General features: G+C 41.6%; 1 protein-coding gene across 11 annotated transcripts in view; it reads right to left on the bottom strand.

Annotated features, from left to right (window-relative positions):
• LOC129828722 (KH domain-containing, RNA-binding, signal transduction-associated protein 2-like) overlaps positions 1 to 14,602 on the bottom strand; it is a 130,230-nt gene that overhangs the window by 23,126 nt on the left and 92,502 nt on the right. For all 11 annotated transcript variants that reach the window (XR_008755286.1, XR_008755284.1, XR_008755282.1 and 8 more), the window contains 2 exons: positions 9,651 to 9,781; positions 7,463 to 7,661 (listed from right to left, as the gene is read on the bottom strand). Coding sequence is in view for 1 of the 11 variants with exons in the window: in XM_055889884.1 (XP_055745859.1) it covers positions 7,463 to 7,661; positions 9,651 to 9,781 (330 nt within the window). In the remaining 10 variants the exon portion in view is untranslated. The remainder of the gene's footprint in view (positions 1 to 7,462; positions 7,662 to 9,650; positions 9,782 to 14,602) is intronic.

Raw genomic sequence — 14,602 nt, forward strand, 5'->3', positions numbered from 1 at the left:
GAGAGGCAAAAGTCAAGAGCCATGCGTCCTCCGAAACACAACCCTGCCAAGCCACACTGCTCGCTTAAACTAGAAGCCAGCCACACCAACATGTCGGAGAAAACACTGTCCAGCTGGCAACCAAAGTCAGCTTGCATGCGCCTAGCCCACCACAAGGAGTTGTTAGAGCGTGATGGGACATGGATGTCCCAACTGGCCAAACTCTCCCCTGACCCGGACAATGCTGGACCAATTGTGCGGCCGGCTATGACACAGCCTGGGATCGAACCCAGGGCTGCAGTGCCTTAGACCGTTGCAGTGCCTTAGACCTCTGCGCCACTCGGGAGACCCTCAACACATTTTCTTACATCCGTTTTCTTTCAGGTATATTATTTGTGGTCTGCCATAAGTGACAGAGTTTTAGATTTTGTTTAACAAGCACACATGAATCTATGGTGAGTGTACAAAACATTAAGAACACCTGCTCTTTCCGTGACATAGACTGATCAGGTGAATCCAGGTGCAACTCAATATTAGGAAGGTGCTCTTAATGTTTTGAACACTCAGTGTAGGTTACATTTGTGGTCTTGGCTAAGGATCTTGGTTAAAAGTGTTAAGCTTAGTTTAGGTCTGGATCAGACCTGGGTTCAAATACAGTTATGTATTTCAATTAATTTCACATACATTTCAAAATAATTATTTGGATAGTTTTTCCTTTGATAAATACAAGTAATTTAATATTGGTTTAGGAAATCATTTGCAAAGGCATTGGCATGCATACTGAACATAAATATGAACGCAAGATAATCCATCTACCTGACAGGTGTGGCTTATTAAGAAGCTGATTAAACAGCATGATCATTACACAAGTGCACCTTGTGCTGGGGACAATAAAAGGCCACTCTAAAATGTGCTGTTTAGTCACACAACAATATGCCTCTAGCTTTGAGGGAGCGTGCAATTGGCATGCTGACTGCAGGAATGTCCACCAGAGCTATCCAGAGAATTTAATTTCTCTACCACATTTCAACGTTGTTTTAGAGAATTTGGCAGTACGTCCAACCGGCCTCACAACCGCAGACCAAGTGTAACCATTCCAGTCCAGGACCTCCACTTACAGCTGCTTCACCTGCGGGATCGTCTGAGACCAGTCACCCAGAAAGCTGATGAAACTGAGGAGTATTTCTGTCTGTAATAAAGTTATTTCGTGGGGAAAAACTTATTCTGTTGGCAGGGCCTGGCTCGCCAGTGGGTGGGCTTGGCTCCCAGGCCCACCCATGGCTGCGCCCTTCCCAGTAATGTGAAATCCATAGATTAGGGCCTAATTCATTTTTCAATTGACTGATTTCCAGATATGAACTTTAACTCAGTAAAAACGTTGAAATTGTTGCATGTTGCATTAATATTTTTGTTCAGTATATTTGAAAGTACTCAAATACACAGACAAGTGCATTTTCAAATAGAAATATTTCAATACTCCATGAATTTGAACCCAATTTTAAAATGGACTAATATTTATAAGACAGTATATGAAAATACTTTCAAATACTTCAAAAGCAGGAGTTGATTTGGCCAAATGAATAAAAAAAATATATACAGAAAATAAGTATTGAAAATGGTTTGGTCTGGGTCTCAAGAAGTCTGCTCTAGGTCTCGTTGTGTACTGGTACTGGTGTGGTTCTGGGTCTGGGTCTGGGTCTCAAGGGGTCTATTATGAAGCTCAAATCATGGAATCCTAATCATAACACTGACCAAAAACGTTAGTGATGCTCTGAATTGTTTAGAAACAATTCATTTCGGCCACTGTCAGTTCTGCAATAGTTGTCAAGACAGTAAATTAGCTTGATGAAATAGCAAACTACCACATTAGCTCTGAAGTGAGTGAATTCACAAAATAGCAGGATCCATTTAGTCATTTTATATTATTGTTTGGTTGAAAGTGGGAGTGGGTGACAGTGAAAGCAGGAAAATAACCCAGCTTCAGCTGTGCGGATCCACGGAAGAGCTATGATTAACTACATTTCAGCAAGTGGATTTGTTTAAACAAATAGGATGTGTAAATGTTTATTCATATTCTGTTACGGCATAAGCCCGATAAATCTACAGGTTAGAAAAACAACAATTCATATGCAGATCAATTAAATAGACTGCAACTCGAGAAAAGCACTGAAATACAAAGCACAACAATGAGGGCATATCTGTGCTGTCAAAACTAGCCAGGCATAGAAAAAATGTATTAATCTACTTGCCCGTCGATTCCCGGTGTCGACTCCCATTTCTGGGTGTCAAGTTTCGATTCCGTTAGATTCAGTATTTTCAACAGAGAAAACTAACCAGGCATGTTGATGAAGCGCTAGCTGAGTGGAACTGACCTTCCACAGAGTTGCATTATTTTCCAAAGAACGCATAGAGCCCCGAGTTGATTACTACTAAAGGAGCTAGCAAGTTTACTAGATAGCTACAGTAGTTGCCGTGGTAACCAAACATACTTGTTAGTTAGCTAACCAAACCATCAGTCCTAGCTTGCTTTTATGAAAATCGATTTCAACAATACCAATGATGTTTTCAATTTGACCTTTGCTTTAAAAAGCAGCTAAATCAAAACATATACTGTAAGAATGAACTATATACAGTATATCCATTGAATTCTACCGTGCCGATATACTGTGCGTTATAGGGAAATAATGCATGCTCTACAATGCCCTTCGAGTATTCAACAATGACATGGTATAAAGAGAAATAATAGTACCTTGAAATCCAACAACTCTTTATCTCTCTGTAGCTATGCATTGCAGCTGTGAATCAATACTATCCCTAACAGGTGCGATCATGGTAATTTTAACAGTATCAGTTTCATGAGGGAGACTGACAACTTGACAGAGGCCATCAATCCTAGCTTCCTCTGGAGAAATTCCCGTCATGCCACGAGGAGCGTGCTCTGTGTTCTACCTCTATATTCAATATTCAGCACATACAGTATGTCTTCACAAAGACAAATAGAAGAAAGTAGCGACAGCGACAGCGACAGCAACAACAAAAAACACTGACACTTGTTGTTGATTCCTCATGACCGTGACTATAATCTGCACTCGCACCAAGGAGAAGGAGGTAGTGTAACGCATCACAGCATCATGTATACTTCAGTGGTAAAAAAAATACCTCGACCTTACAGAGAGAGAGGTCTGCCTACACTCTGGAAAGAACACTGAGAGAAAATTGAGTACTGGCGTAGAGGATAGAGCAAGGTGAGATTCATAGGGGGCAAAATAGGAGGAAAACATTTTCAGGACAAACTCCTTCATTCTTTAATCCCCTGGTATCCGTCTCTGCGCTCCCATCGTCGCTCCCAACCCCCAATTACTGGGGAGAAAAATGTCCAGATTTTTGCCTCTCAAGAAATACACAGGCTCTCCGTCAGAACTCTATTCGGTTTTGGTAATGAGGCTGTGCTTGTGCATTTCCCCATGCAAACAGGCTAATCTGCCAATTGCCAGCACACACAAGGGCTTTGAATAGCGGCAAAGCTCGGTGGAAATTGACTGGTAAAAATGTAGCTTTTTTCATGAGGTCACAATTCAGCGTTCACCGTTGAAAGTCCCGGAATCGGAGGGATTTATTTTAATTGTTTTTAATTGTTCTTCATCTGTAGGCCACGTACTCATTATCATTATATTTTATAAAGTACATCGAGTGGTAATGTGATTTCAGTTAAATGAACTAAAAACAACTTGCACAAAGCAAGGATGGGGTTGAATGAACTGTGTTTTTTGAAGTCTACCCTTTAATGTCTATGCTTCATCGTTGTTTCATTCTATTTAAAACAAACAACTATGTTTGAAGTGAGAAGTAGGCACTGGTCTGAAGCCAGAAAAGAAAGGAAATTCATGAGCACCACAATGCGTATTTCACCCACGCTCTACCAAGGTTTTCCAGCACACAGCTTTGACCTACTACAGTATGTTTGTTGGTCTATTGTACTTCCAACAATGTGTAGGCAGGTTGCTTAGGATTCAAACCTTCTCAAGCAGCCTAATTCATACTCTTCACAGGGATAATGGACTTTACAGTGTCCTGCTATTAAAATAGTGTATATATCATTAGGCTGTATGTACTGTATTTTGTAGATGGAAGCCTATTGTAAATGTGTATTATGTAGCGTCATCATCTTTATTGCAATAAAAAATACACACATAACTTTAAGCTACATAGACATTTGACAGAGGTAATGAACTGTCCATTGTTCAGCACAGCAATTGATAAAACAGGACCGTGTTTGAAAAACAAGTGGTTCTGAGCTTATGTCAATATTACACAGGTAAGCTAATGGTTAGAGAAATCAGGAATGCAGACAGGCTCTATAGACCTCTATATCTACACTGGAAGCACGGGTCCATCCTGCAAAGTGGCACAGAACACACTATGCCCTGCGTCCACTCCGGATGCACACCACACACCCTCTCTTGCGGCCTTCAAACTTCACCTGCTTTCAAATGAGTTACAACTCGGACCACATCCTGGTGCCACACTCCTGTCTCCCCTCTTCCGGCCAATGTAGCCATATCACAAAGTGAATGCACAAGCTGCATTTTGGATACCTTCGGGGACCAGCACCTGCAGTTTCTGGGAAGGGGCCTTTGCAGGTTCCCCCACACAATGTACCCATTTATGATGGAAATGTTGAACATCCCCCAAAACACATACTTTCCCCATTTGCTGCCTGTGTGTCCAACATTGTAATAACTCCACAAGTGGTCAAGATGGTCAACCCCGCCCATTTTCTTGTTTTAATCCATTACAAACTCTAGAACAGACATAAGCTCCTACCACTTTTTAAAACAACTCTAAAACCCCTGCCAGTGTCACATTAGGCCCAGTATGTGTGCTGCAAGGGTGAATGGTGGGACATGGAAACGTATGCTCTCCTCTCGAATGTGTGCTCTCCCTCTTCCCCTCCCTCTTCTTCCTCCTCTACCTCTGCTTCATCCTCTCCCTCCACTTCATCCTCCTCTTCCTGCTCCTCATGTTCCTCTCCCTCCTCTATCTCCACTCTCCTCTCCTTCACTCTCCTCTTCACTCTCCTCTTCCTCTCTACCTCCAAACTCCTCTCCTTATCCTCTCTCATCTCCCTCCTCTTCACTCTCCTCTTCCTCTCTACCTCCACTCTCCTCATCCTCTCCCTCTCCCCTCTCCTCACACAACCTCTCTATCCCTCCAATCATCTCTAACTCCTCTTCCTCCCTGCCTTTTGTTGCTGAGCTGTGACGCTCCACATCACTTCCTTCTCTTTCACTGACCTAGAGGAACAGAGTACAGATGGACACCACTTCCCTCTCTTTCACTGACCTAGAGGAACAGAGTACAGATGGACATCACTTCCCTCTCTTTCACTGACCTAGAGTAACAGATGGACATCACTTCCCTCTCTTTCACTGACCTAGAGGAACATAGTAACAGATGGACATCACTTCCTTCTCTTTCACTGACCTAGAGGAACAGATGGACATCACTTCCTTCTCTTTCACTGACCTAGAGGAACAGATGGACATCACTTCCTTCTCTTTCACTGACCTAGAGGAACAGATGGACATCACTTCCTTCTCTTTCACTGACCTAGAGGAACAGATGGACATCACTTCCCTCTCTTTCACTGACCTAGAGGAACAGATGGACATCACTTCCTTCTCTTTCACTGACCTAGAGGAACAGATGGACATCACTTCCCTCTCTTTCACTGACCTAGAGGAACAGATGGACATCACTTCCTTCTCTTTCACTGACCTAGAGGAACAGAGGAACAGATGGAGAGGAGCAACAAATATGATACAATTGTAGTCAGGAACATAAACTCTCTCTCCTCTCACACGGTCTCTCTCTTCCTTCCTCTATTTCTTTTTCTCAAACATACTGTACACATACTCTCTTTCTAATAAGGGGTTTCCATAATAAATTGTGTGATACAGTTACACACCTCCCATTCCAAACACACACTCTCTATCTCTCCCTCTCTCCACTAATCAACTCGTTTTTTTGCCTGATTGACTAACTACAGAGTTTGCCAATGTTAGCTGATTAGTTACGAAACTGGGATCGTTTCCAAATAAATTGCATCGGTAGAAACAGGGAAAAACAAGCAACTTGTTAGCTGGCTATGTAAACAAATATCCAACTCATCATATGAGTTCCACTGTGCAGGCATCTACTACCCTAACATGACAGCTAACCTGTCAACTAATAGAAAAATGAGGTAATGTAAAGCCTATGAATATCTGCAGCTAGCGAACATGAAAAACCATAACCTCAGTCGAGCAGTGAATTTCAAGCACAGATTCAAGCAGAAAGACAAGGGAGGTTTTCCAATTGTTCGCAAAGAAGGGCACTTATGAAATTGAAAATCCCCATGAGCATGGTGAGCATATTAAATACACTTTGGATGGTGTATCAACACACCCAGTCACTACAAAGATACAGGGGTCCTTCCTAACTCAGTTGCCGGAGATGAAGGAAACCGCACAGGGATTTCACCATAGGGCCAATGGGGATTTTTAAACAGTCACAGAGTTTAACGGCTGTGATAGGAGATAACTGAGGATGGATCAACAACATTGTATTACTCCACAATACTAACATAAATGATTGAGTGAAAAGAAGGAAGCTTGAAAAGCATAAAAATATTACAAAACATGCATTCTGTTTGCAAACAGGCACTACAGTAATACTGCAAAAAAGTGTCAAAGAAATTAACCTTTAATCATATGTTTGGGGCATGTCCAACACAACACATCACTGGTAATATTTTCAAGCATGGTGGTGGCTGAATCATGTTATGGGTATGTTTGTCATAGGCAAGGACTAGGGAGGTTTTTTTGGGATAAAAATAAACGGAATAGAGCTAAGCACAAGCAAAATCATTGACGAACACTTGATTCAGTCTGCTTTCCACCAGACACTGGGAGAGGAATTCACCTTTCAGTTGGACAATAACCTAAAACACAAGGCCAAATCTACACTGGAGTTGCTTACCAAGAAGACAGGGAATGTTCCTGAGTGGCCGAGTTAAGGTTTTGATATAAATCTTGAAAATCTATGGCAAGACCTGAAAATGGTCGTCTAGCAATGATGAACAAACTATTTGACAGAGCTTGAAGAATTTTGAAAAGAATAATGGGCAACGTTGCACAATCCAGGTGTGGAAAGCTCTTAGAGACTTACCCAAGATGACTCACAGCTGTAGTCATTGCCAAAGGTGATTCTAACATGTATTGACTCAAGGGGTTGAATACTTATCTAATAAAGATATGGTAGTGTTTTATTTTCCATTAATATTTGTTTGTTGTTGTTGTTGACAATTTTACATGAAATCCATTTTAATTTCACTTTGTAAATGAACAACGTGGAAAAAGTCAAGGGCTATCAATACTTTCTGAAGGCACTGTACTTATTCAACATTAAACATTACAAGTGGGGCAAAGTGAGTCAGACTTACGTAGTCGTCGTATGATTCGTGTGTGATGGGTAACAGTGGGGGTCTGTATCCGGGGTTCCCTGGTGTTCCCCTGGCCCTGGGAGCGGGTACTCCTCTCGTTAATGTGGCTTGTGGCAGGACACTCCGCTTACCCACTGTTCCCCTGGGTACAGCTGCCCCCCTGACTGGTGGAGGTGGTGGGGCCGCTCCTCCCCGTGCCCTGTTTAAAAAACAAAACATTGATGAGATCACAGCATGATATAACTTAGTCTGGCCATATCGAACATTGATATTGTCCCTTGTGAGTTAAGGACATTTATATCGTAGCATACTCTGAGTACTGTATGTTGAACAACATACGTTAAAAACATCACTATGGTATTGATTGCATCTTGAAAATATTCGTTATCCAACGTGGAAATGAAACGCTGCTTTTTTGATTTCAAACAACTATGTGCAAAAGTGTAATGGTAGCTGATATCAACACTTGTTTGTAATGTGGGCAGATATTATACAGACTGCCTCAGCTGGTGGTGGTCACAAGCTTAATAAGTGTTGTAAAGTGGAAGAGAAGCATAACATTTTCTGCTTGGACAGATACAGTCATAATGATGTTTGAAGCAGAACAGTCATCATGTCACTTTTCTCCCAGACAAGCCATTCATTCGGACACTGCACTGTTATTCCAATGACCTGGGAAACCGGTTCTACCTGCATTTGTAGAGAATCCTCATGTCCACCTGTCTCATATACCGAAGCAGCCCTGGCAGCAGGTTGGCATTTATTGGGATGACTCATGTACTGGAGGCAGCTCTGCAGTGCAGTCAATAGCAGGCACAGCCACAAATTTATAAAATCTGATTTTATACCTAACCCTAACCTTAACCCTAACATTAGCCACACTGGTAACCCTAATGCCTAACCCCAACCTTAAATTAAGACCAAAAAGCACATTTTTGTATAGATTATGTTTTTTAACGATTTAGACAATTTTGACTTTGTAGCTAGTCCATCTGGCGGAAATTGCTCAGTTCTGCCTCCAGAACGTCAACCTGCGTCCTGGCAGGGAAATGACCCTCTGACTCCCTGTGCTTATCCCAGCAAGGGATGCTATAATGTTTAGGGTTCACTAACAGCTATTTGACTGTGCACACAACTCACAAATGGGCACTGGTGTGTCTGAGCTGAAATTAGGGTGTTGGGAGACAGATGCTGAGGTGCTTTCTTCTTTACTGCCTAGAAGGGCCAGAGGAGCACCACAGGGAGTCCAGGGTGGACTTAAGGTCATAAAGCTTTCTACATCTGGAGAATGTCCAGACGTTTTAACACTAGCAAGACGGAGGAGGCAGAAGATACAGTCTTCTGGCACTGCAGATCCTTCACTTAAGCTAGCAGTCCTTTATGATCGGAAAATACAAAGACTCCAAGGAGAATCACAGCCACATTACCGGTGCATATTTCTCATGGAGATTTACAGTAATGGCTTATCGAGGAGGCATAAGGAGTGAATCAGGGGAGGGACATGGTGGTGATTCTAAATGGGCAAAATCAGAATCATATGAGAAGAGGGGCTGTGTTTAAGCTTCATTACCAGCTGAGGTAGAATCGTGCAAGTCATCACCGTACACTCAAAATCCTTGAGAAACTGTCACACTGGAGACATGGTCGGGGTAGATGTATAAAATATGAATTATGAGGTATGTCATGTCTGAGATATAAAATATGACATTAATTATGAAAACGTTACATCATGAATAATTAACTATATGTGCTTGAAACAAATGACGAATCATTCATCAAACGGGGTATGAGTATTAAACGCAATGAAGCCAAGATCACATTTTGATTATGATCGCAGTTAAAGTTCACACGGATACCAAACAAAACTACACACATGCACATGCACACCCACACACAAATGCACACACACACACAAATGCACACACACACACACACACACACACACACACACACACACACACACACACACACACACACACACACACACACACACACACACACACACACACACACACACACACACACACACACACACACACACACACACACACACACACACACACACACACACACACACACACACAAGCCCAATCAATGACCATTAATGAATTGGGATGGAGACCAACAAACCAGCGGATCATAATCAACATGGCTCATCTTGGCAAATGGTAGAAATCTAAATACGTACCGTGTGTTTGTGGTGGAAGCCAGTCGTAAGCCCCGCCCACGTACAGTCCTCCCTCTGCTGGTGTCTTCTGATCCTCCGTTCAAGTAGGAGAGCTCCCTCAGCTGCTCCTGTCTGATCTCATCATTGTAGTCCTGTGGGAACAGAATACAACAGGCCTCACATTAAATAAAAGAGGACATTTGTCTTAGGACCGCAACAGATGCTCGCAACTGCGGCAAAGCTCTTCTAAATAAAAAATTATCCTGATATGCACAGGAAATTCATGATTTAGTTTAACACTGAATATTAATTTAGAGGATGTTCGAGTCAGAGTAGTGTAGAGGAACAAGTCTCAGTATGCTGACAGTTGTTAGAACATAGACGAGGGGAGAAGCAAGGACATTTAAAAAAAAAAAAAGAATAAAAATAAAATACATTTCAGCATTCATAGTCAGTCTCAAACGATAACGCCAGACTGTCTTCCAAAACACATCCATACTGAAAAATGGAGTGGAAATTTAGTAACACTTTCAATGAGGCATAAACATATAGCTAATGCCTTATAAGTTAATGTATCTACCCCATTAGTCATCCAAGGTCCATGGCCTTGGTTAGCTACATCATGTCCGGCTTCTGTTCTTCCTCCCTCAAGTGGGCCACTGATCTACATTCATATATAATAATTATTATTGTTGTTACTATTATATAAAAGGGCTGGAGGGGTAAAAACAACTTTATTAGGCATCTGGGTTTCAAAACTCTGTGGGGTTTTCACTACATGGTTTTCACCTCCCCAGTATTTTCAGAGAGTCATGTAAGGAACCAGAGAAAACAGCTTACAGTTGCACTAAGACAGGGTTGGGAGTGCATGGGAGGCCATATTGAAAGCGGCAATAACATTGTCCTCGTGGTAATATCGCATTGCTGTGTCTTGATTCGTATATGTTTCTCTAAGCCAATCATTGAACATGACAAGGATCTGAATCACAGGCCAGTTAACAGACTGGATCAAAGATATTTTATTATCTTGTCAACTGGCTTAGATGGGCCTAATTTCCTCCAACCACTTATCCTCATCTTGTTAGCAAAGACAGCTTGGCTAAAACAAATATGAGAGGTGGCATTGAGCACAGAATTTAACCTCTACTTGACTTAATCTGCTGATTGATGTGGATGACACACATTTGATCTATTTAACTTACAATATCATACATAAACAAATGTATTTTATACCACAAACATCTAGTTTATATGCTCATCATATGGCATGAGATCATTAAGGTGCATTATTTTCATATCTACTGTAACTTCAAGAAAGGGTACAAAAAGGCATTGCTCACAAGCACCCCCATTGATTCATAATATATATACATTTAATTTATATATAAAGCACACTTAATCAGCATGGCTACCACAGCATTCTGCATCGATACGCCATCACATCTGGTTTGCGTTGGGACTATCATTTGTTTTTCAACAGGACAATGACCCAACACAACTCCAGGCTGTGTAAGGGTGATTTGACCAAGAAGGAGAGTGATGGAGTGCTGCATTAGATGATCTGGCCTCCACAATCACCCGACCTCAACCCAATTGAGACGGTTTGGGAAGAGTTGGACTGCAGAGTGAAAGAAAAGCAGCCAACAAGTGGTCAGCATATGCGGGAACCACTTCAAGACTGTTGGAAAAGCATTCCAGGTGAAGCTGGTTGAGGGAATGCCTAGAGTGTGTAAAGCTGTCATCAAGGCAAAGGGTGGTTACTTTGAAGAATCTCAAATATAAAATATATTTTGATTTGTTTAACACTTATTTGGTTACTACGTGATTCCATATGTGTTCTTTCATAGTTTTGATGTCTTTACTATTATTCTACAATATAGAAAATAGTAAAAATAAAGAAAAACCTTTGAATGAGTAGGTGTCCAAACTTTGGACTGGTGCTGTATATACAGTGCCTACGAGAAAGTATTCAGACCCCTTGACTTTTTCCACATTTTGTTACGTTACAGGCATATTCTAAAATGGATTTAAAAAAGCCTTAGCAAACTACACACAATACCCCATAATGACAAAGTGAAAGCAGACTTAGACATTTTTGCAAATGTCTTACAAATAAAAAACAGAAATACATTATTTACTTAAGTATTCAGACCCTTTGCTATTAGACTCAAAATTGAGCTCAGATGCATCCTGTTTCCATTGATCATCCTTGAGATGTTTTTACAACTTGGAGTCCACCTGTGGTCAATTCAATTGATAGGACATGATTTGGAAAGGCACACACCTGTCTATGTAAGGTCCCACAGTTGACAGTGCATGTCCGAGCAAAAACCATCAAATCAAAGTTATTTGTCACGTGCGCGAAGTACAACAGGTGTAGATCTTACAGTGAAATGCTTACTTACAGGCTCTAACCAATAGTGCAAAAAAGGTATTAGATGAACAATAGGTAAGTAAAGAAATAAAAACAACGGTAAAAAGACTGAAAAATAACAGCAGCGAGGCTATATACAGTAGCGAGGCTATAAAAGTAGCGAGGCTACATACAGACACAGGTTAGTTGGGCTGATTGAGGTAGTATGTCCATGTAGATATGAATCTACATGTAGATTCAACCATGCAATGAGGTCGACAGAATTCTCCGTAGAGCTCTGAGACAGGATTGTGTCGAGGCACAAATCTGGGGAAGGCTACCAAAACATGGAGGAAATGGAAGAAGTTTGGAACCACCAAGACTCTTCATAGAGCTGTCCGCCGGCAAAAACTGAGCAATCGGGGGAGAACGGCCTTGGTCGGGGAGGTGACCAAGAACCCAATTGTCACTAACAGAGCTCTGGAGTTCCTCTGTGGACATGGGAGAACCTTCCAGAAGGACAACCATCTCTGCAGCACTACACCAATCAGGACTTCATGGTAGAGTGGCCAGACGGAAGCCACTTCTCATCAAAAGGCACATGAAAGCCCGCTTGGAGTTTGCCAAAAGCCTGGCACCATCCCTACGGTGAAGCCTGGTGATAGCAGCATCATGCTGTGGGGATGTTTTTCAGCGGCAGGGACTGGGAGACTAGTCAGGATCGAGGGAAAGATGAATGGAGCAAAGTACAGAGAGATCCTTGATGAAAACCTGCTCCAGAGCGCTCAGGACCTCAGACTGGGGTGAAGGTTTACCTTGCAACTGGTCAATGACCCTAAGCACACAGCGAAGACAATGCAGGTGTGGCTTGGGACAAGTCTCTGAACGGCCTTGAGTGGCCCAGCCAGAGCCCAGACTTGAACCCGATCGAACATCTCTGGAGAGACCTGAAAATATCTGTGCAGCACAGCTCCCCATCCAACCTGACAGAGCTTGAGAGGATCTGCAGAGAAGAATGGGAGAAACTCTCCAAATACAGGTGTGCCAAGCTTGTAGTAAAACACCCAAGAAGACTAAAGGCTGTAATTGCTGCCAAAGGTGCTTCAACAAAGTGCTGAGTAAAGGGTCTGAATACTTATCTTTTTTGGGATAGGGGGCAGCATTTTCACTTTTGGATGAATAGCGTGCCCAGAGTGAACTGCCTCCTACTCTGTCCCAGATGATAATATATGCATATGATTTATTATTACTATTGGATAGAAAACACTCTGAAGTTTCTAAAACTGTTTGAATGGTATCTGTGAGTATAACAGAACTCATATGGCAGGTGAAAACCTGAGAAAAATCAACCAGGAAGTGGAATATCTGAGGTTGGTCGATTTTCAACTCAGCCCCTATTGAATGCACAGTAGGATATGGATCTGTTTGCACTTCCCACGGCTTCCACTAGATGTCAACAGTCTGTAGAACCTTGAATGAGGCTTCTACTGTGATGTGGAGCCGGATGGGAGCTGTTTGAGTCAGTGGTCTGGAAGAGAGCCAGGTCCTGGTCATGCGCATTTCACATGATAGTGACCTGCGTTCCATTGCTTCTCTACAGACAAAGGAATTCTCCGGTTGGAAAGTTATTGAATATGTATGATAACAACATCCTAAAGATTGATTCTATACTTAGTTTGACAAGTATCTTCGACCTGTAATATAACTTTTTGAAGTTTTCGTCCGATGTTCGGCTGGACCTGCACGAGCGTTTGGATATGTGTACTAAACGTGCTAACAAAAGTAGCTACTTGGACATAAATAATGGACATTATCGAACAAAACAACAATTTATTGTGGAACTAGGATTCCTGGGAGTGCATTCTGATGAAGATCATCAAAGGTAAGGGAATATTTATAATGTAATTTCTGATTTCTGTTGACTCCAACATGGTGGAGAATTTTTTTCCCTTTCTGAGTGCTGTCTCAGATTATTGCATGGTTTGCTTTTTCCGTAAAGTTTTTTTGAAATTTTACACAGCGGTTGCATTAAGAACAAGTGTATCTTTAATTCTATGTAAAACATGTATCTTTCATCAAAGTTTATGATGAGTATTTATGTTATTTGACGTGGCTCTCTGCAATTTCTCCGGATATTTTGGAGGCATTTCTGAACATCGCGCCAATGTAAACTGAGGTTTTTGGATATAAATATTAACTTTACGAACAAAACATATATGTATTGTGTAACATGAAGTCCTATGAGTGTCATCTGATGAAGATCATCAAAGGTTAGTGATTCATTTTTTCTCTATTTCTGCTTTTTGTGACTCCTCTCTTTGGCTTGAAAAATGGCTGTGTGTTTTTTTGACTTGGCGGTGATCTAACATAATCATATGTTGTGCTTTCGCTGTAAAGCATTTTTGAAATCGGACACGATGGGTAGATTAACCAGATGTTTATCTTTCATTTGCTGTATTGGACTTGTTAATGTGTGAAAGTTACATATTTCTAAAAAATATTTTTGAATTTCCCGCGCTGCCTTTTCAGCGGAATGTTGTCGAGGGGTTCCGCCAGCGGAACGCCTGTTCTAGAAAGGTTATGTAAATTTGATATTTCAGATATTTCAGATTATTCTACA

Source organism: Salvelinus fontinalis, chromosome 30 (genome assembly GCF_029448725.1).
Source record: "Salvelinus fontinalis isolate EN_2023a chromosome 30, ASM2944872v1, whole genome shotgun sequence".
Classification (NCBI taxonomy): domain Eukaryota; kingdom Metazoa; phylum Chordata; class Actinopteri; order Salmoniformes; family Salmonidae; genus Salvelinus; species Salvelinus fontinalis.